The following is a 23,136-nucleotide window of genomic DNA, read 5'->3' as shown; positions in this document are numbered from 1 at the left end:
AACTGAAGGATAAGAAAGGGAATATAATAGGCTCTGGAAACTTAAAAAAAAGAACGAACGAACAAAAGAAAAAGGAATCCGTCATCAGAACCAGAACAAGAAACTTTGACTTTTGATCCATCAACACTCTCTGACTAGATGCTTTTGGTGCCTCACCATTTTAGAATGGAAGACCTTAACAACACCCAGCTCACTCATTTTTCAATCTCTTGTAAATAAGGTTTTAGTTTGAAATGACACAACTGTCATATTCCTACTGCTACTATTCCAGTCGCTGTGCTATCCAAATATTATGCAGTGAAATGAGTAGACTTAAGCTCCAGCCCCAAGAGATAACCTTAGAGTAGCTCAAAGGTAATCTGAGTTATAAAGGAAGTTGAGTATTAATTATAACACTTGTCATTTTTTAAAAAGTGGTGGTAGTGTGTGTAATTTTACCTCATTTTCTCATTTGCTACTCTTATTTAAATCAGTTCCCAGCACTAAGCATGTGCATAAAAGATGATTGTTCCCAGTTTAACCTTTTAAATAAAGTGTATTCTATTAATTAAGTCATTACAGTCCCCTCTCTTTTCCATTATGTTTATTCATTTATCTTCTAAAGATAGACATCTGTGTCACTGAATATTTTGGAGAAAGACCCCTAATTTTTATGCCTATCACCCATTTGGATTTTTTATACTGTTTTTTGAAATAGTGCTCTAAAGAATTTCAAATTGTCAATTAAAATAATGGTAAGTATTCCCACTAAGAATAATAGAGAGTGTGCAGTCAAAAAGTTAAGGAAGTACCATGTTTAACCTAATATGGTTGAGGAGTTGGCAGTACTTAAATTGGCTTAGATTTAATGGGATAACTTATGTCCGTCACAGAAAAAAGACAAATGCAAAATAACAAAATATTTGTATGAATCCCTTTTTCAGAATAACCACATAATAAGACCATACAGTCTGAATGCTGTATTTCCTTTGCTTTTCTTCCACTACAAAATGAACTAGGAGACAGGTAAACTGAGAGGTAAAACCTGCTGTGGGTGTAGGATTATCCATGTGATAACAATTCAAAGTACCTGTCTGAAGGCATTGTATTCTCTCAAGTGTTTTCTCCCTCTGTTCCTTTATAATTCCAGGAAGTGAAATAAACACCACCACCATCATCAAATGCACAACCTTTACCATTCTCACAGTTTTCATTTTTCAAAAGTTTTCATTTATTGAGAACTATGTACCTGGCACTCCTTGTGGGGTGTTTTTATCTAAATTTTTCACACAAGAAAACTAAGGTTGAAAACAACTTAGTAACTTGCCTGGTAAAGCTGACGTTCAACTCATATCTATCTCATTATTAACTATCATGTTATTCTGCCTTTCTATTTAGGTTCCTATTAATAATGATGATTGTAGTCTGTATTTATTAAGCACTTACTATATGATCTTATAAGTACTGTGCATAAATTTACACATGTAATCTTCACTACAAGCCTATGGAGGAAGCAATATTATCCTCATTGTATATATGATGAGATTGAGGCTCAGGGAGTTCAAATAAATTGCATATGTCTAGTAAGTTTTCAAGTCAGGATTTGAACTCAAATGATTTCTCATTTGTGAAATGGGGATGAATATTTTAGCTTAAACTCATTAGAATGCTAAATTTCCAAACATGTTAAACAAAATTATAGCTAACACTTGTTGATATTTATCACCACAGAAAGACTTCTATTAATAACATATTCAAATAAAAAGGATAATAGTTTTCTAACATATAAGTATTTGTCAAGTGTTTTCTTCTATTCATGCAACTGATGATTCAAAGAATATAACAAATTCTTCTATGACTTATCACAACTATAGTAGAGTGGTTAAGACTGCAAGGTTTAAGTCTGGATCCTCCACGTTGGAGGTATGCTTCAGTTTCTTTATCTGTATAGTAAAGATAATAATAATAATACCTATTTTTATAGGTCATCGTGAGGATTAAGTGAATTATTAGCTATAAAGTACATAGGACAGAACCTACACAATACAAGTTTTAGCCACTAGTGTTATTATTTTTAAATCATCATCATTGTTTTCCAGTACTTTTCTATTTATACTGTAGATTCTACTGTAAATTTTTTTAGACCTGAAAAAGCCAGAATTTGGCCCACAATTGGAGCCTGATGAGTATGGACTGACATATCCAACTAGAAATATGAAGAAAATTCTGATAGGATTTTTAAGAAGTTAATAAAATACTAGAAGAATCACAGACAAGTAGTGTTGTTGTCTAGAAAATAAAGAAATAGCTTAGAAAAGGAGGTATAGTGGGAGTGGAGAGATCTGTATATAATAACTGGGTTGGTGAAATATGACTGAATGCTGTAGGCAAAGGAAGGAGGGGCATACTCCTCTGAGCCCTCTAGTGTTAGGAAAAATGGAAGAGGTCTTCTTTGTCAGCAAAATTCACTTCACATTGCTCAATTCTTGAGCACCAGATTTTTATAGACTAACATAGCCAATGGCACATAGCAAATAATGAACAGCTATTGTTGGATATTAAAGTGATAATCCATGCAGACAGCTTAAGGATTAAGAACGTCGCATCTATGTTTTTGAGAGATATTGGGTAATAGCTTTCATGTAATGTCATTGCCTAGTATTGGTATCAGCATCATACCAGCCTCATAGAACAAGTTGGGAAATACTCCCTTCTCTGAATTTACTGAAAGAATTTCTGAGAATTGGTGTGATTTCTTCCTTAAATGTGTGGTAGAATTCACCAGTGAAGCCATCTGGGTCTAGAGTTTTTTTGTGTGTGGGAAAGTTTTAACTACAAATGCATTAAAAACAGCAACAACAACAAAAACTATAGGGTCATTCCAATTATCTGTTTCTTCCTACATAAGTTTTGGTAACTTGTGTCTTTCAAAAATTTATTTCATCAGAGCCGTGTTAATCTAGGGTTAATTTTTTTTTTCACTACTGAAGCATGGTTCTTCATCTTCTTCTTCATGGTCCTGAATTATGAATCTTTACTCTGGCTATTAGGACTAGGCACTATTCTCAGCCCTGTGTGAACTTCAGACACTCTTCCCATTATATTTTTGGGTGGTTCTTTCCCAGGTCTTGGGTAGTTTCCTCACATGTGTGTGATCATCAGTATATTCAACTGAATACATAAGGAGATCCTCGGCAGATCTCAGCAAGAGTTCTGGATTAAGTCTTTCCTCTCTGGTTCTCTGCCTGCAAATGTCATCTGCCTTGGCTTCCCTGGACATCTAGGTCCATGTGCTCAGGCTGGGATGTCACCAGGCTCTGCTCTGTTTCCGTCCCTATACCACAATCTGGAAACTTTCTCCAGACAATAAGCTAGAGCAGTTATAGGATTCAACTCACTTGCTTTCCGTCTCTGCTGCCTAATGTCTAATCCCTTGATTGCCACTGTTTCATGTTTTATGTATTTAATTTTTTTTCAAGAGAGATTGTAAATCTGTTCCCTTTTACTCCAGATATAGAAGTCCAGTCCTTGAGTATATATATATAGCTATTACACTCATAAAGTTTCATTATATATTATACATTTCTGGGCCCATGAGTTTAATTTCTCCTTTTGTAAGCATGAAAACAATAGCCCAATTAACAGAGCTGAAAGTACTGAAAATCAAAAGAAAATAAAATTATATTCATAGACGATCTAATGTGTGTATGTATATACAAGAAATATATACATATATATATATGTGTATATATATATATATACACATATATATATATGTATATATACATAGCTGCCTTTAAAATACCTACCAAAGGAAATGAGGCACCCCAGGTAGGCCAGGGAACATTTTTTTCTCAATTTTTTTCCAGTAAAAGATTTAACTTCTTATGAATCTGTTTCAATTTATTGTTCAAAGAATGGCTGATTTACAAGCAGGCCTGATCCTTGTCTCTTTTATTTCTTCTCAGTGCCAGATGAAAGCAAAGTCCACTCATTGGCTGCTCACAAATCGGGTAAGAAACTCCTTGTAACTGACTTTATATTCTCCTTCCTGGAAATTGCTGGCTGTGTTTGAGTAGCAGTTGGAACCTATTTCCATCCACTAGTCACTGAAAGGCTTGCTAATTAATACATGAGATGTCTCTGACTTCCACAAAGATGAATTATTGCTTGGCTGTGTGTGGTGGCATAATGTATGCTGACTCAAAATGTTTGAGAGGAAAGGATAAAGGTTTCCAAAAAGTAATAATTATGAAACCAAAAATCTTAAACCTGTTTGCCAGCTGAACACTTAAAACAACAAAAAAAATTATAAGGAAAATCCAGGGCGCCTGGGTGGCTCAGTTGGTTAAGCGACTGCCTTCGGCTCAGGTCATGATCCTGGAGTCCCGGGATCGAGTCCCGTATCGGGCTCCCTGCTCGGCGGGGAGTCTGCTTCTCCCTCTGACCCTCCTCCCTCTCATGCTCTCTGTATCTCATTCTCTCTGTCTCAAATAAATAAATAAAATCTTTAAAAAAAAAAAAAAATTATAAGGAAAATCCAAGAAAGTTTGAAACTCTTTTCCATGATGACTTTCACATTACAGTGGCAGAACAAAGAGCTCCAGAACAAGAAAAATGTGATCATTTCTCCTTAAAAAAGGAATAGTTATTTTGCTTGTCATCAAAGAGGATCACACCCAAGATGGCCGAATTGTCTTTCTTTAGACTGACGAATGAGCTCCCTCATTCCTCGAGGTTCTCCAGGAAGTCCACAAGGATCTCTGTGCATTTCCTGGGTCTTTCTCTGTTATGTGGGAGATCCCTTCCAGTCGAAAATCCAAGCTTTTCCTTCGTTGCCAAGTGGTTTGCTTCTCACCCTTTGCCCTTCACTGTTGCTTTTTTCACATTAGTTGAAAACACTTAAGAGTTACCCAGCTTACAAATACTACAGGGATCCCTTTCCTCTACAGGTGTATTATTTGGGGAAGAATATCCATTTTACTCTTAGGCTTGCCACTTCAAATAACAGAAGAGTTACAATTTGTTGACATCCTCTGTTTCTGAAACAAAGAAAGTCTTTCCTGTCACCAAGTGTCTCCTGTGTTTATGTGCTAATTATGTCTCCGGCAGTAAGTGGCCTTGATGCCTCATTACTTCCATCGTGTTCCTGGGCAAGATTATGGGGTTTTTTTCTTTTCCTCTTTCTCCAGATTCTCTTGTGATAACAGCAGGGAAGGGCTGGTTCACAACTCTTAGATTTTTTTTCTTTTCTGCTGCTCCTAATAAAGAGCCTAAGAGGTTAGATCACGGTGAAGGAAAAGATTTCTCTGAGAGTGATAAACTGCAGAGTGCTGCTTTTCCCCATCATCCTTGTCCATTACATTCTCTACAACTGGAAATATTTTTAGGAATCTGAAAAGGAAGTTCTCGTGACCAAGGAGCCCCAAGGATTGCCTATGTTGTTTTCATCTTCAGTGCATCCTAAATGGTACTGCTTATTGTTAGTTCTGTTACACAGATTAACACTTGAAGGTTAAAGCCTTTTTATGTACTGGGATGGGCTTCAAGGTAAAAAAAAAAAAAATGCAGTTTTTAAGACTGTTTATCAATATGGTTTTTGAAAATGAGCAAATGAACTTTCTGACTTTTTTCCAGAAAATCAAATCTTATTCTGATCTTCATTTCCAAACAAGTTTCTATCAACCAGTGACTAAAAGTTATTGGCACTCTTTTTAAATGAGGACATTATTACCTTTGTATATCACTACCGTATTTTACTAAGTTGAATGATAGGCTTTTATGTAGTGTGATATAAACCACAGTAAAAAAGAGTGCTCGCTTTGGCAGCACATATACTAAAATTGGAACGAGACAGAGAAGATTAGCATGGCCCCTGCGCAAGGATGACACGCAAATTCGTGAAGCGTTCCATATTAAAAAAATAAAATAAAATAAAAACACAGTAAAAAAGAATTACCCTAAGTACAAAACTTGAAATAATTTCCAAATTGAAAAAAAATGACAAAAATGGCATAATTTTAAACCTGTCAGATAGGTTAATTTTTATATCATATGAACCATGCTGCTTAAATATATCAGGCGTTCTAGGGCGCCTGGGTGGCTCAGTCGGTTAAGCGACTGCCTTCGGCTCAGGTCATGATCCCAGGGTCCTGGAATCGAGCCCCACATCGGGCTCCCTGCTCTGCGGGGAGCCTGCTTCTCCCTCTCCCGCTCCCCCTGCTTGTGTTCCCTCTCTCACTGTGTCTCTCTCTGTCAAATAAATAAATAAAATCTTTAAAAAATCAATCAATCAATCAATCAATCAGGTGTTTTAAAGATTTCTGGTTCCTAATGAACTGCTAGTACAACATTCACCATTTTACATTTCGGAGTCCTCGTATACACTATCACAGTGTCATTGAGCTTTTCACTGGTCATCTGTGGAATCAGTGCAAATGCTGAAAACAACCAGAACTTTGCTCACTCTGGAGCAAAAATGGCATTTGAGAAAACCCAATCAAGAGGGCTAACCAATTACCTAAAACTCTACACTCTAGAGTTCTATTAATAATGTGAGATCACTCTAAAACTGTAGAGACCATCCTGAGAAAATACAAAGCAGCATTAAAGAAGAATTTACAACTAAGGTTATAAATTTATATATTCCAAGAACATACCCTCCCCCATTTTTTATATTTATTTCTTTTGGAAGATTTATCTTGAATTATAATGATCCTCAAAAAACTCATCACTCACGTAACATGCAACATGTGCGGCACTTAGGCAGAGCAGTTTCTAAGGAGGGGGCCGCGATGGTAAAAGAGGATTAAGGGTCCTTTTGCTTCTGGTAACATCTTTCAGTTACACAAATCAGCTTGAAAATTCACCTAATCTATATAACCGTAGTCTCAATCTGCTACATCTGTGACCACTAAGCAAGTTACTAGCTGGACTATAATGTCTAATGGTCCATGATCATGCTTGTCTCGCCAATGTTAAAAGAAATCATTCAGTGTCTTTTCGTTTTACCTTTCCCTTCCCCAAATCTTTCCTTCAGAATATTTAGGTAAAAAGGTGATAAATCTTTTGCTAAAAAGGAAGAGTATCTCCCTCTGTCTCTTTTTAATTATAGAAATATGGGCAGCTTTCATACCATCCAAGACCATCAGGAAGTTAAATTAAATTGTATGTGCTGACCTGAATCTATCATCCATCTTATTTAGGATGATATTCAACATTTTAATAAATTCATCTGAGTTAAAGTTTCTTCTGAGTCAGCTTAGTGTGTAGAGAGCCATTTCATGCCAAGTTCCATCTGTTGGTCTGGCTTGGGTACCTCCCAAATTTGTGACAATATTTTTGGCACCCTTTCCTTGGCTTGATCTTTAAATGGTTGATTCTTCAAAGCCTAGATCAAATCAAAGGCTCAGGTAAGATAAATCTTTCTAATATTGTTGGCATAAATTGTAGTGTCCCCTTACCCCTTCTGGAATCAGTTCAGTATTCTTGAGATTTTAATAACAACCTACCTCAGGGGTTCCCCTGAGTGCATAGCATCTCATACCTTAGCTGGGAAGCAGGCAGGATGTTCTCTTGTCAATCTTGCAGTGTCCTCCTCCCTGTTTGAGAGGTATCAATGTCTCTGGAATGTTTGAGACCTACCCAGAGAGGTTAAGAACAAAAATACCTTTTAATTGGTTCCTTTAAGAAAGGAAGTTTCTTAAGCCTTAAAAAGTTTCAGAGAGCCTTAAAAATCAAAAATATGCCTTTCCTTATCTTGTTAATTGACAAAATTCTGACAAAATCCAAATCTTAGTAAACGCAGGAGGTTGAAAAAACTCCAGCAAAATATATATTTTAAGCAACAAAACCAATTTTTAATGATTTCAGTATCCTGAGGGAACATTAGAATCCAAAGAAAATGACATCAAATTTGGCATAGCTTTTTTTTTAAATTATGCTTTAATTTTGATTATACAGACTCATAAATTATATCTAAGAAGAAATCATTTCTTTTTTTCCCCCTACATACTGAGCTGACACCTAAACTAATAGTTTAATGCTCCTCCACATTTTAGTCAGAAAGGACTTATAAATTTTACTTTTTTACTATACCTTAAATTTTTTGTTTTGATTTACTGCTTGGGACTGTTTTAATATGTATTGACTGTCTGCAGAGATCTTTGCTGACCCAGCTCTTTAAGATGATGCAGTACTGAAGAAAGCCGATGAGTTCTTCTTTATGAGCTCTGACATATTAATTAGCAAAATGGACTAAAAAGCTTTCCTATTTCTATTTTAATTTCTTACATTCTCAAACACCTGTCTATATAGCTGTAAAACAGGCGAGTCTGTAAAAGTAATGGTTGGCAGTAAGTCCGGACCCTTTTCTGAGATAAGTTTATCAATTAATGAGCAAATATTCATTAACAGTCTAGGGAGATAGCTCTGTATAGGTGCCTTGCAGCCACTAAGTGTGTGGATCTCTTAACACATTTTACTGGTAAGGAGGCTGAAGCTCAGGGCATTTAAATACATGTTCTCTTAGCTGGTACCTAGTGTGGGTGAGATTATGAACCCAGATACTGTATGGTAAAGCCTGTGCTTTGGCCAATTCGTTTTCCACCAGCATGTGCCTAACACTTCAGTCCCAGGGACTGAGAAGAATACAATTCTAGTTGGAAGGCATGATACAGATATCAAAATATCCCATAAATTCTTACCTTTTGCAACCTCTGACTGAATAAGGAACACCATAAGTATAATTTCTCTAGCAAACGATTGTAACTCAATGAGCATGAGAGGGACATCTAATCCGATCATTCTTGACTTTGTTTCCCTGCATGTATGTATGCATGTGTGTATATAGTTATATGAAAATGTGAGCCAAGTTAAGAGATGTATAAGAGAGAAAATATGTATGTGATGTGCATGTATTATGTATAAATTACAGCAAATGTGCATGTGATGTGTATCCTTATGGCAAAGGCTGAAAGTTTAATATGTAAGTTGCTAACTTGGCAGATCTTACATTCTGTTCTAAATGCATTGTGTGTGAACTTTATATTTAGAATGTTTGAGTGTGGCCAAAGAAATCTCTAGATCTTTCCAAAGAAATAGATCTCTTAAAAGCATAAGGTGATCAGATAATTACTTTAATACAAGAGCAATGTGCTATTAAATGACATTTCACAAATTTTGTTGAGTATGCATTTAAAATTTGGAGCACCAACTATAGTCGTTTTTTATGAGTCTGAATTGGATTTTTCCTGGCTTTTTATTGTTACTGTGGATGAGGAACTAAATCTTGGAGTTAGTGGGTAGTGGACTTAAACGCTGTTTCTTTTCTCATCAGTTGGTTAAGGTAACACTATATGGTTATATGTTTGGACAAAAATCCTTATTAGGTACTTTCTAAGCTTTTGTCACTTGTTATGTTGGATAAAATACAGCTTTAGACACAAGAAATATATACATTCTCACGTCCTCCAGCTTGATTTACATTTCCATAGGATTCAGGATGTTATTTAAAAAAATAGCAATATGTATAGGCTTCTTCCTATACAAACTTGATTATAAAGCAGATTATAAAACATAGTATTTCCTATGTTGTAAAAGGTTACTGAATACTCTGGTCTCTAAAATTCAATGAATCAAATTGAATTAGAAACAAATACATCAGTCTTTTTAGAAATGTGATTCAATTCTTTGCTACTCAAATATGGTGCAGGTGTGTGCATCTCTGAATTTCATGAGTCAATAGAGTCTACATGTTCTTACAAATCAAATTTCAAAATTAATTATTTTAGTTCCACTTATGTTTATTAAATGCCCACTCTGTGACAGGTGTTATATCAAGGTCTGAAGGTACAAAGTGACATAAGACATGGTCTCTGTCTTAGAAAAATTTTTTGAAATGGTAGGGGAGAAAGTCATATAAATGCCTAATTAAATATTGGTTTGGTACCTTTATGCTAAAGAGTACAGTGCAGAAATCTCACAGAGGAAATATTGCTTAATTCTGCTTGGAATTGGGGGATGGCTGTCATATTTCAGAAAGGAAATGTTTCCAGAGCAGGATCTGAAAGATAAATAGAAGTTTAAGAAATAAAAAAGGTCAACGAGCTAACACATTTCAGGCATATGGAAAGTTATGACAACTTGAAACATCATGGTATGTTCCTGAAACTATAAGCAATTCAGTGTGGCACAAATGAAAGTGGACAGTAACAGATACCAGGTTGAGCCAGTAGACAGGAGATTAAATCATGAGGATTAAAGGAGCGGATTAGCCAGGTAGTACCATTACTCTGTTGGCTGTGCTGACTTGAAGGACAAAAACAAAAAATCAAGGAGAACAGTTAAAAGACCGTTGCAGTAGTCCAGATAAGAGATGATGTGGGCATAAATTCAAGTGAATCACAATGGAAATGGAAAAAAAAGTAAAACATACTTAGGAAATAAAGCTTGGAGGTTGTTTTTTTTTTTTAATTAAACTTAGTGGGTGAGTGAGGAAGAAGATCCAATTTGATTCTCAGTCTATCAGTCAGCTATTGCTACACCTATGATGCATAACAAAATCAACAGCAAACATTTATTTCTTGATCACATATCTTCACATAGGCAGGGATTTGCTGATCTCAGAAGTGTTTGGCTGGGCTTAGCTCCAATATACAGTTTAGGTCCAGGTTTTATACATGTCTCTAATTCTCCTTGGAACAGTGATTTCCTTAGGAAAGTACTTTTGATAACAAGAGTGATAAGATGGAAACAGGGTAGATAGGAAGGACCCATAAGCTGTGTGTCAGAGCCATGGAGTATTAAGTCACATGACAGTGAGGGTAGCAGAGGGGAATGAGAGGCAGGAGTAGAGGGAAGTGTGGCCGGATGGCATGAGCTGAGAAGGAGTAGGGATTTTATATGTGACTAGATGAGCATTGTGCTTGAAAGCCGAAGTGAGAAGTAAAGAGGCCACTGAACCCCCTCCCAGCCCTGACCTGCGTGATATGGATAAGAATGAGAGGGCAGGGGAAGTAGATTTCTTAGTGGAGAGGTAGACTTCAATTAAGGCTAAAAGGCAGGGAAATTTTTAGAGAAGAGGTCAAAAATGAACAGCATCTTGTCAACCATGGAAGGATAGTGGGGACTCAAAGAAGACAAGTGGAGGAGTCTGGGATATAGGGGAAAGCAGGAGAGTGGTCACATGGGAATATGGCCAGAGTGGTGTAGAGCGGCAGCCCAGAGGGCAATAGATGACCAGGGGTTCTACCTCTTGGGAAATGACTGAGGATGGCAGGGGTGATGGGTCTGGTTTATTTCCATAGCTCTGTGGTTGTCTAGATTATTCTTCACTCTTCAGTGACTAGAGAAAAAGGCTTGGGCCAGTTTAGACTCAACGGTGACCTGGATGAATTATTTCCTGTAAGAGATCATATCTCTGAAGACTGAGAAGATGAAAATTTCCAGGAGGAAATGGTCCCAAGGTTACAGAAGTTTTGAGAAGATGCCCAAGTTTCACTAGGTTTGGAAATTGAGAGATGGCCATTAGTTATCACTTCAGCAGCGTGAGTATTGGCAGACAGGAGAGCAGAAAAAAAATGATGTGGCCTGAGGAGGAATGGGGGTGGAAAGGTGATCTATCTAGAAGTTTAATATTAAGAGAAAGAAAAGAGATATATCTAGAGAAGTGAAGTTGTTTTTATTGCTCTACTTTATGTTATCAGTGAGAAACACTGAACCATGTTTATAAACTGAGAGGAAAGAGATGTTTGTGAGAGAATGAAGAAAGGGGAAAGAGGGAGTTGTTAAAGGCATAGGATTAAGACTGTAGCGTTATAGCAGTTGGCCTTGAAGAGGATGAGCCAAGGTTGTAGGGAAAGTGGCAGTTACGCATGTGGCGTAGATAAATTTGTAGGTAATAGGGGTGAGAAATTAAGGATGTTAATGGTCTCATCTTGATGGTGTCCAAGTCTACTTGGTGGCATTACAGGATTGGTCATAGCTGGCCAAGAACTATAAGAAACACTATAGATAGTAGGTAACCTATGTTGAAATCTGTTGAAGTCATTGAGGCAAAATTGAATGGAAAACTATGAAGAAAGATATTTACACTTACACATGCACACACACACTACAGTCAAGAGTTGGGTTGCAGAGGACCTGCAGCTTTTCTCTGAGCTAAAATGCTGTTTATCTCTTGCAGTTATATTTTCAATTCTCTATTTGTGGTGGGATTAGAGAATGTTAGGACTAAGTGGAGCAGTATATATCTCTAGGATATATACTCTTTTTTTAAAGAGTAGACTGAGGCCCAGAGAGGGAAAGTCACCCCCACCAAAGGCCCAGCTAGTCAATGACAGAACCGAGGCTCAGATCTGCTAACTTATTTCAGCAGTCTGTTGCTTTGTGAATTCCAACATCATTGCTACCAGTTTTGCCTGATTTCATAACCTAAAGTATCATTAAAATCCTCAGAATTTCCCCAAATTCAGCGTAATTTCAGAGTAATTTGGCACAAGACTAGTCATTTGTCCTTTAAGCTTCTGACACTGAACCCCACCAGGATTGAATAAGCTTCTATATACAAAATTTCATATTGCATCCCAAGTTTATACAGACTTTCACAAAATCTGTGTTTATATATAGTTGCTATTTATTATACTCTTACTTTTATTATGGTGTTCTAGTTCTTTTTCCTATAAATATAAATGTACAGGACAAATTATTCTGAGCTCCAGCAGGTATTTGTTGATGTGGTATATTTCGGTATGTATTTTTCCCTTTGCCCTTATATATCCATATTTGCATTACAAACTTCGCAGTAACAAAATTCTTTGTTACCCTGTTTCTCTCATTATCCAGAATATGACAGCCTGTCTTTGGAGATAAAACTTAGTATGTTTAAGTATGTGTTGATTTAGACAATTTATAGTTTCTAAAATGTTTTGAATTGTTTGAACAAGTGAAAAGTAATTTTATAAAGAGAAGAGCATATTTCTAAATATGTCAAATCCTTCAAATGTGGCTGAACTCTCAAACTTCCCCATCCGTGGGGAATATGTGTCTTGTACATTTAGAAACAGTGGTTTGGAACTGACAGTTCTAATAGTGTTTCTAAATGCTAGAATGAACATCTGCGCTGAAAAACGTTATTAGCTGATTACATGATGGTTGAGAAACACAAAGTGAATGTTTGACATCAGCACTGCACTATGGGCCAAGCTGTCTGTGCCCAGCTTTGGATCAGCTGTGCAACCAGAGAGGAACAGTGAGAGCAGGAGCCACAAAACACAGCAAGTCACATGAAAAGTACAGTAAAATGCCACCAGGATCAGAATATTACTGTATGAATTTGATGTACCATGGGCAAAAACAAACCACATTCTTGAAAACATAGCAACTATACATTTTAACCTACAATATGAGCATGAATTCTGTCCTCTTTATATTCAGCTTTAGGATGTCTTCAGTTAACTTTTTGCAAGGAAACCATAGCAATCAAAACACTGGACTCTGTGCTTACTAGCTTTAACTAATAGCAGCCCCTCATGAAGAGGACAGTTGGAAAGAGCTAGAAGGCTCAGTCCTGCATAATTATTTTAGAAAAGTCTACATTGAGACCTAGAATTTAAGATCACTCTTCTAAGGAAGGGATTTTATGTGTAAATTTATTGTGGAGGAAAAGACTGAGACTCTCTGACTCCAGTGACCCAGAGGGGTTTTCAACTTTTGTGCAAAATCTTCCTGCCAGTGTTAACTGAATGGCTACTCATTCCAGCAGTGATTTTAATTCTTCAGTTTTCTTGCTAAAAATCAGCCAGTGAGGATATTGGAAGGACAGGTTTAAAACCCAACCTGGGGAATTTAAAGACGAGCTCCTACATGATACACTACCTAATCTATGTTGAGTAATGTATACCAAAGCCTAAATTTTATCTTTAGTATCTGATAAATTGTCAACTAATGGTGAGAAACATTTAGGATATATTGGCTTGATAATGTCGGTACTACTTTAAATTAGGTGACTTATGTGTGTATGTTTATGTGTATACACATTTGAGTTTCACAAATGAATACTGTCTTATGCAGGTGAGGAAGGGAAGCATTAAAAGACGTGTATTTCAAGCAGGGTATTGCCTACCTAGGAAACGCTCATTTGTTCCTGTATTTAGGCTCTATGGCCAGGAATAGATTTCAACCTCTTTAACAGGTCATACTATTCCCTCCCATCACCTTCTCATGGCCTGCCCTTCCAGGCTTGGCTCTTGCCACCATCACCCGCCACCCCACCCCACTCGCCTCACCACACATGTTCCCCACTCACAGAGCTACTCACTCTTTCTTACTATTATTATTTTTTGGAGGGTGGGGGAGAGGCAGAGGGCGAGGGAGAATCTTCAGCAGTCTCCATGCTGGGGCTCAATCTCACAACCTTGAGATAATGACCTGAGGCAAAATCAAGTGTCAGATACTGAACCGACTGAGCCACCCAGGTGCCCCAAGATCTACTCACTTTTGTCATCAGACTATGTCTCGCTCTTTCACACCTCAGAGCCCCATCTGAACTCTGTCCTGAGGAGCCTTCCCCACCACCCTCAGGCAAGGGTCCCTTCTGGGAGCTAACCTTGGGTAACTTCAGTGTCTTCTAGGCTCTGCTTTTATACTATTTAACTTCCCTCAGCCTTTCTTGGCTTAACTCACACTTCTGTCCTATAGCTAGCTGGTCAGCCCCCAAGGTCTCCCGCAGGTTGTTATCAATCTCCTTTAATCAGCAGTTGTGTGTCTCCCTTACAGTATTGAGAATCCCACGGCCCACCTTTTCATATATAAGCAGAACTTGATTATCTAGCCCATAAGGGGGAGTAAGCAAGGATAAGTCATTTACCAAACCAGTATTTAATGAACACCTGCCATGTGCCAGACACCGCGCCAGGTACTGCAGATACAAAGTTGTATCGAACACAGATTCTGCCACTAAGGTGCTTACAGCTAGGTAGCAGCGATAGGAATGTGAACAGCAAAAATTCCAGGTTCTCACATATGAATGCAAATACATAGAAAAGGTAACAGAACTTACCTTTACTGAGAGGAAGAAGATAGAGATTGAGGGACAAGGGAGACTTCTGCTTTAGCTACAGTATCTGAATTTTTACATTGAGACTAAGTTTATGTACAAATTGGGTAGTGAATAACTTATGGATTTAAAAAATAAAAACATTTTTAAACATTGTAAACCTTCACATGCTGAGTCTACTAATGGCAATGTTGTACAAATGGGAGGATTGAGCATGGGGACTGTCACCGAGTGTGTACAGAAGAAGTACAGGACAAGGGATGCTTTCTGGGAAGGAGAGATGAGGCTGAATCCCTGAGTCATGCTGGGAACCTGCTTGAGGCCCAGAAATATTTCAGGGTGACAGGAATGGAGAGGGGCTTATCCATGAGACACCTCATTTGTAGGTTGCTGGAGAAAGTGCCAGTGAAAAACGTACTTAGGGAGTTTTAACCCCCCTTCAAGTTTTGGTATCCTAGATGGTAGAAACTTAGTCCTTGTAATTCATTCAGTAAGGCACCCACACAATGCCATATACAGAAAAGGGTCTTTTTTAAAAGTTCACGGTGCCCCAACTCTGTCCAATAAAAGCAGAATTATAATAAAAGGACTAATGATGAATACGTAAAAATTAAAAACTGTAAGCAACCTAGATTACTTCTCCTTGCTAAAATAAGCAAATGCAAATTCATTCCCACTCTATTGATAATTAGAAACCACACACCCACACAAAACAGCTTACCAATTCCACCCCATCAAATACAACAAAGCTGTTCAAAGTTGCCTTTTGAACAAAAACCCTTTTATTAACCAGTCAGTTAAAAAACAAAACAACCAAAAAAGGGTGTATGCCTTTTTAAAGCAGGCAAAGCACAACTGCAAAAAAAGAGGGGAAGAAAAAGCAGATAGTTTTGTAAAATATCATGATATGCCATCAGGGGGTTGTTGGAGGCATTTAGAAATACTGGTGTCAAACTGGTGATGGAGGCTTCTTATGTGCTATACTGACAGACCCCAGAGAAAATTCTCCTTTTGGCTAGTGTAATGACGCAGTCATCCCTGAACTCTGGTAATGATTTATATGGGCAGGTACTTCTTATTTTTTTTAAAAGTATGTATCTATATGAGAATGTACTAGTAAAACAGTTTTTCCATTTATGGTAGTGCTGCATGTTTTTTAAATAAAATTTTTACATAAAAACTATGAGATTTTGAAAACTCTTGGTAAGGCAATGTAAAATGATAGGTGAACATGGCAAAATATTATGGAGCAGTGACACCAATTGCTAAAGTATGGGAAACACTGATCGATGCTATGTTTCCATCAGCATTCTGCAGTTTCCATCAGCATGCTTGTTTGCAAAGCTCAAAAAATCTTAGTTTAAGAAAAGTATCTCCACTCTGATGTCCTTAGACTATGTGATACGCACAGTCTGGGCCCCATTTCCTGTCCGTATGCAAACACCTCCAATTCCAGTTGAACACTGGCTTTTTCAGCAAAATAAATGCCCAAAGCTTCCACTATTTCTTACCGTGGTAACTCTTAATCAAGTTAAACTTGAATTATATTTTCAAATATTCCTCCAGCAAGCCATCTTATCAAAGAAAGAAACCAAGAATGTAAGAGATACAGTAGTGCCCTTCCTTGTGAGTCTGGAAAAGTCTTACCAAATGCAGAGTTAGCCTTGCCTTTATGCTTTTCTTTAATACAGGAGAAAATCAGGTTAGACCCATAGGAATATATCCCAAAGCTTTACTTCCCGCCCTCACCCAAGCCACCATTACCTCATACCTTCAGGAGCCTCCTCACCGACCCACGCTCTTCTGCCCTCTCTACAGTTCTGCTCTCCCCACAGGAGCCAAAGGGGTCTTTGGAAAACATGAATCAAATCATGTCCCTCAAATGCTTAAAATCCTCAGTGGCTTCTCATCATTCATTGAAAATAATCCAGATTTCTTACCATGATCCCCAAAGCCTATCTTCCTCTGCCTGGCCTGACCTCATACCCATGCTTCCTCCTCCTTCTGGACACTTGGCTTGTGTTGCCTGCCTTCTATCTCCGGAGCAGGCCAAACTGCTCTCTCTCCAGGCCCTTTGCACATGTATTTCCTCTGCTCAGAATGATCTCCCTCCACTTCATGTGGTTGGTTTTTTCTTATTCAGTTCTCAGGTCAAATGTTGTTTCCTCAAACGTACCTTCCCTGACCACCCCATCTAAAGTAGAAAATAAGTCAGTTTCTATTGCTTACTCTGTTTATTTCCTAATAACACTTATTACAGTCTGTAGTAAGAGTGTACGTGTGTGTGTGTGTGTGTGTAATCTCCTATCTCCCTTCCCCCTAGAATGTAAGCTTTACAAGGACAGAGACCCTGAACCTCAGTCCAAGAGCTGTCTGGTATGGAGCAGGTGTCCTTTACTCAGTGTTTGCTTAGTCTTTCTTTTGATATGTCTTTTGCCTATTTTTACTGTTAAATTCCCATGTTCTTTATGCACATGTATTGTCCTAACAAATAGCTGGATTTTGTTCTTATGTTCTGGCCGTCTGAATTGTGATGGGAGTTTAGCACATTTACATTTATTAAGATTACTGGTGTATTTAGATTATGTTTATCATCTTATTTTTATATTTAAGCCACTTCTTAATGTCTCTTTTTCTTCTTTCTTATCCTCTGAGGATGAATTCCTGTTTTTTTTTTGTTCTTATCATCCCACTTTTTTCTTATATTGAATTGGCAATCATAAGGCAAAAAGGCAAACCTTTTTATCATGCATACTTAACAAAATATAAAATTAATCCACACTAAATTCTTTTCCTAAACAATACAAGGAACTTAGAACACTTTAGCACTCCTCACCTTCTCCCAATTTCTATATATTTTCCATTTTATTTCTTAGTTATTGATCCCACAGGTTACCTATTAATTTAAATGTTCTACGTATTTAATACTTGTTCAAACTGACCCATACATTTACCAGTTTCTTTTCTTACTGTTCTTCCTTGTATCTCAGACCTTCCTTCTAGGGTCTTTTGTCTTCTTTCTGAAGTATGCCTGTAAGATATTCCTTTAATGATGGTCTACTGATTACACTCTGTTGTTTGTCAAAGAGGATGTCTTGTTCTCGACAACTGTTCACGTTAGGTATACAATATTAGGCTGGTGTCGCACTGACGATGTTGTTCGACTGTCGTTTGGCTTCTCCTGTGAAAAGTCAGCCATGGGTCTAATTGACATCTCTTTACCCGTGATCAGTCTTTTCTCTCTGCATACTTTTAAATTCTCTTTGTCTCTGATGTTCTCTACTGTCTAGGTTTTGCTATCCATTTCTTTGTATTATCCTTCTTGGTAGATGGTGTGTCTCCTATGGCTGCATATTAATGTTTTCCATCACTTCTGGGAAATTGTGTCTGTTAATATGCCTATTCTCTATTCTGTTTTCTCCTTGTGGAACTCTAACAAGATGTATCTTAGACTTTACTCTTCAGCCATGTTTCTTACACACAACTTCATATTTTTTTATCTCCCTGATTCTGCGCTTGATTGTAGGTGCTTTTTACAGACCTATCTTCTAATTCCAACTTGGTATCTTGGTATCTTTCTTTCATGTTTCTGCTGACTCTCATTCATGGTGACTTTCTTTTTTATGAATTTGGTCATTTCTGTTTGGGATGTCATATTTGGTTGGATTGAATGTGTGAGGGTCTTGAGGAGTCTGATTTGCATGTGCTTTTCTCTAGAGAAGATTTAGATTTGCTTCTTTTGGGGCACTAGAGTACTACTAACCTAGGACCACTGTCATATAATTTCTTGGCTGACAGCTTAATTAATTGGGAGCAAATAAATTTCATTTCATACCTATAAGGGGACAGCCCTGTGGTTGTAAATTCTTAAAGAGAATGGTGACTTTTTAAACTGCTGTTTTTCTTATTTAAGTCAGAGTAAAGGCAGATTTTCTTGGATTCCCTTTGCTGAGGGAAGTGTATTGAGGGTATGAGCTTATTCAGCTCACTCTTCTATCAAGGTTGTAGGTCCTTTTGGGAATCACTGTTTAACTCTCCTACATTTGACTCTTTCTCCCATATCCTCTAAGGTATCACCATCATCCTACCTCCCCATGCTTCAGATTCCTAGTATCAGCATTTACTTGAAGGGAGGTTTCAACTTGCAAATTTGGTTACATAGCATCATTCACTCTTGGTTTTTTATTCGTTATTTTTTGTTTGTTGAAAGGCTTTGCTTAAGGATTTCCCTTAATTTCCTGTGAGTTCAACAATGCATTTAGATGTATATTTGTTTTAATTTATCTAAGATCTATTTGTATTTTTATCATCAGAATTTTGGGAATTGATACATTACTGGAAGCAGAAGTCTAGAGTCTAATTGTTTGCTGAATGAAAGAATAAATGAATGTTTGGTTTTTTTTAATGGCTGAATTCAAATTAACCAGTGGGTCCAATGCAGGTTGGAACATACATTAAGCCAGATATGGTTTTATTTCACTAGGTCTGGATTACTTTTGACAAACCAACTTAAAATATTCCTTAGAAATATATGGAAAGCCACATACCATAGGAATAAATTGGGGGATGATATCCATAATATGCCGAGAAGTTTGAAATGGAAAATTCCCTTCAATAAGAAACCACATAATAAAAAGTTCTGGTTATATTTGTAGTTACAAGCTATGGTTTATTACTCTGTCTAGAGATTCTTATAATGATTCATTGTTCTAGGAAGAAATAAAACAGGGTTCACAAAGGAGCTTTTATCAGATTATAATGTACGCTGCCATAAAGTGGGGAAGAAGAGGCTTATCTGGCAATCTGTTGTCACTGCCTACATGATCCATGGATCAGATACTAATTCTAATTCAGAATTCTTTCTGAACCTCTGGAATGCCCTTTAGATGGAATTCCTTGTCATGACCACACCCACAGAGTAGTACATAGAAGGTGGTTTGATAGGTCCTCTAGGTACTAAAACAAATCAAAACCAGCCCTGTTCATTCTAACAAAAGCTGTCCTCCTATATGTTCTCCTTTTTTGCACCAAATGCTCTTTGTTTTTTCTTCTTTCTGAAGACCAGAAATTCTGATACTTTCACAGAATTTTTATGTAACTTATCAGTTACGTAAGACTCATGTTGCCATAGTGTAGGTGATGAGATTGGCCAAGGGAATGACATGAGAATCTGGATGAAGTCAGCTCAGTCATATTACGGAAGAGCTTTATTTGCTCTTGGAGCCACAAGGATCAAGGAAACCCTATTCATTCTCTGGAATAAAAGTACTAGGTTGGTCAGCTTTTGAAAAACAGATGATGTGTTACTTGCCCTATAGCGGCTGACTTTTTATTTTTCTTCTTCTTTCTCTGTACCTTTTCATACTTTGTTTCTATGAATTAGAATTTCTGGGCATGGCATGCAGGCTGGCATGGTACACACAATACCCTTGGCTCCTAAGAGGTCATGAATTTGGATCATTTCCCAGATTATACACCTGCCCCTCTAGCTTGCATTTCAGAGCATATGGCTATGGCAGAGGGGGCAGTTTAGAAATCATCTTCCAAAGCGTAAGAAGGAGGAAGTTCCTTCTCGTCTGGTCATAAAGTTGTTACCTGAGTGTTAAAAGGGCATGGTACAACTGTTTTCTTGTGAATTGTTTTCAGTAAGTTAAAATGCAATGAATGCCTTACAGTCATAGAAGGCATATTAAGTACTATGTAGTAAGACTACATCACAAGAAGAATCCCAACCTCTATTGTTAGGGAACTTACTTGTCATTTGAAATGACTACAGCAACACCTGTAAGGAGGGACAACTTGGAGTGGCCCATTTATTGCTTTACATTGTATTGATTTCTCAAGTGCTGACAAATAATTTTCCTTAAAAATTTGACTTCTATATGCAGATACTTATTGGAGTAATCAGTTCATTTCAGAGAATATCATCCACTAGGGCTTCTTTTGAAATTGTAAAAATGTAAGATTCTGGAAACTATAGAATGCTACCAAAAGGCAACGTAGGGCTAAGTTGAGGCCCGGGGTTACCATCCAGCTGCTGAGAAGGAATGCTTTCGGATCAGAGGAAATTATCAGTAGCGAAAACAAATGAAGAAAAAGAGGTGGATATCAGAGGAGAAGATGTATCATTCCGTCTCGTAAGCTAATCTGTCACTTGTGTTCTGAATTATCCCCAACTATTTCTTCTTCCTTCTTCAATCAATTAATGGTTCTGTCTCTTCCATCTTCATATTATCCATCATCATTGGCTTTTCCCTTTAATCCAAGGAGGAATAATCAAGGTGAAAAAGAAATGGTGGGGTGGGAACAGTGGGAGTATAATGGAAGCAGGGGATAATGAAGGAAGGGGGCTCTAAGCAAAAGCAGTGGATAATAGTAAGTGCAGATGTCCTGGAGGCTTTTTTTCCCTTGCTAAGGAGTTTCACTTTATCATTTAATTAGCAGATAGAGTAGTCACGTTAAAATAAATATCGGCCCATGTCATTTTCCTTTTTCGAAGCCTTTAGTGTGAAACAACTAGATAACCACATGCAAAATAGAAAAAAAAAAGAGAGAGAGAGAGAGAGAGAGAAAAGAACTCCCATCTATTACTTTACACTACATAGAAATTCAGAATGGTTCGTAGAGCTAAATGTGAGAGCTAAAACTATAAAACTTCTAGAAAAAAATAGAAGACATTTTAGTGATAGTGGATTAAGCAGAATTTTTTCTAAGACACAAAAACCATGAAGTATAAAAGAAAAAAATCAAATTAGACTTTATCAGATTAGACTTTATCAAAATGAGATATGTCTTCTGTTCAAAAGATGCTGTTGAGGAATGAAAATGCAAGCCACAGCTTGGAAAATATTTGAAAAATATATATCCAACAAAGGGTCTGTATAGACTATATAAAATTTCTGGACCCCAGGAACAGCAGTGTTTAAGCACAAGCAAAGGATCAGCTAGACTACTAAATTATTTTAGATAAGCAGCAATGAGAGATTGAAGAAGATTGTTAGAGAGAATAGGATAGAATCAATAAAAGAATTATGAAGATGTTGCAGAGATGGGGTATATAGGACTTGAGAATTTCTTGTATTTGGGGACAAGAGATGGAGGTACCCAAAACCTCCCTGACGAAAGGTCAAATTATGAGGAAGAGGTATTTGAAAACATGAGTCTGGAACTTTAGAGAGAGGTCAAGGTTAACAATGTAGATTTAGAAGTCATCTGCATAGAGGTGATAGTGAATCTTGGATTTGTTCACAAGATTGCACAGATTACATTAAGTAATAATTCTTTAAAAGAGTTAGGAGCCATTAATTCCTTTGGTTAACTAAAACGCTAAAATGAAAGCAAAGGCAGTTACTAGAGTTAATGATCAATCTCATTTTTGCTATTATCGTGTTCAGTGGCCTGAAATGACTAAGATTTTTCTCTGAAAATTAGCAGCTGTGTGGAAATGCAAAATTCCAAGCAGTTACAAATGCAATACCAAGTTAAATCAATTTACATGTTTATATTCACAAAGGATCCTAAACACATAAATGAAATCTTTGTTCAAGTTTTTAAATATTAGTGGGATAGAAGTCATCTTGCAATGGAGTTTGTACTGATTTTGCCAATATAGCTCTGTATTTTCTTTGAAAATGCAATTATATATCATATTACATAGTTGTCTCTTTTTTTGATCAACTGACAAAAGTCAGCTTACGCACATATTTCCACTTAGTAAAAATAAATTTGAATGAATAATGATACGTTCTTCCTAAAGTAGTTAGTGATATAAATATACTGCTTTTTCTATTTTTTCCAGTTTCATCTTCAGTGATAAACAAGCAGATTTTCTTATTATTTGGAAATATTTTTTTTACACACATACATAAGAGTACAGGTTTGCAAAGAGTGACTTTATTCTATCTATTATAAAATAGTAATTCATATTACACACATGTAGAATCATGTATTTTAGTTTGCCTCCTCTTTATGCTTGTGTTTGCTGGTGTTAATGCTAAAGTTTTCACAAAAATTGCTCTAAATTTTGCTGTCCTCAGAACAAGCAGCACAAAAATATATCAACCTTGAAACTGGGTGGAGACAGCACCAATGACTTACTCGAA

The 23,136-nt window shown here is 37.0% G+C and overlaps 1 protein-coding gene and 1 non-coding gene across 5 annotated transcripts in view; both read left to right on the top strand.

Annotated features, from left to right (window-relative positions):
• Window positions 1–23,136, top strand: part of PARD3B (par-3 family cell polarity regulator beta) — a 985,082-nt gene that overhangs the window by 642,238 nt on the left and 319,708 nt on the right. For all 4 annotated transcript variants that reach the window (XM_081813815.1, XM_081813816.1, XM_081813818.1 and 1 more), the window contains one exon: window positions 3,948–3,992. In XM_081813815.1, coding sequence (XP_081669941.1) covers window positions 3,948–3,992 — 45 coding nt within the window. The remainder of the gene's footprint in view (window positions 1–3,947; window positions 3,993–23,136) is intronic.
• On the top strand, window positions 5,793–5,899 carry LOC115937071 (U6 spliceosomal RNA). The gene has a single exon (XR_004072403.1). It is a non-coding gene; the product is annotated as a U6 spliceosomal RNA (small nuclear RNA).

This window comes from Leptonychotes weddellii, chromosome 3 (genome assembly GCF_054177405.1).
Source record: "Leptonychotes weddellii isolate Sample4059 chromosome 3, ASM5417740v2, whole genome shotgun sequence".
Classification (NCBI taxonomy): Eukaryota; Metazoa; Chordata; class Mammalia; order Carnivora; family Phocidae; genus Leptonychotes; species Leptonychotes weddellii.
This window is presented reverse-complemented; position numbering and strand designations above follow the sequence as displayed.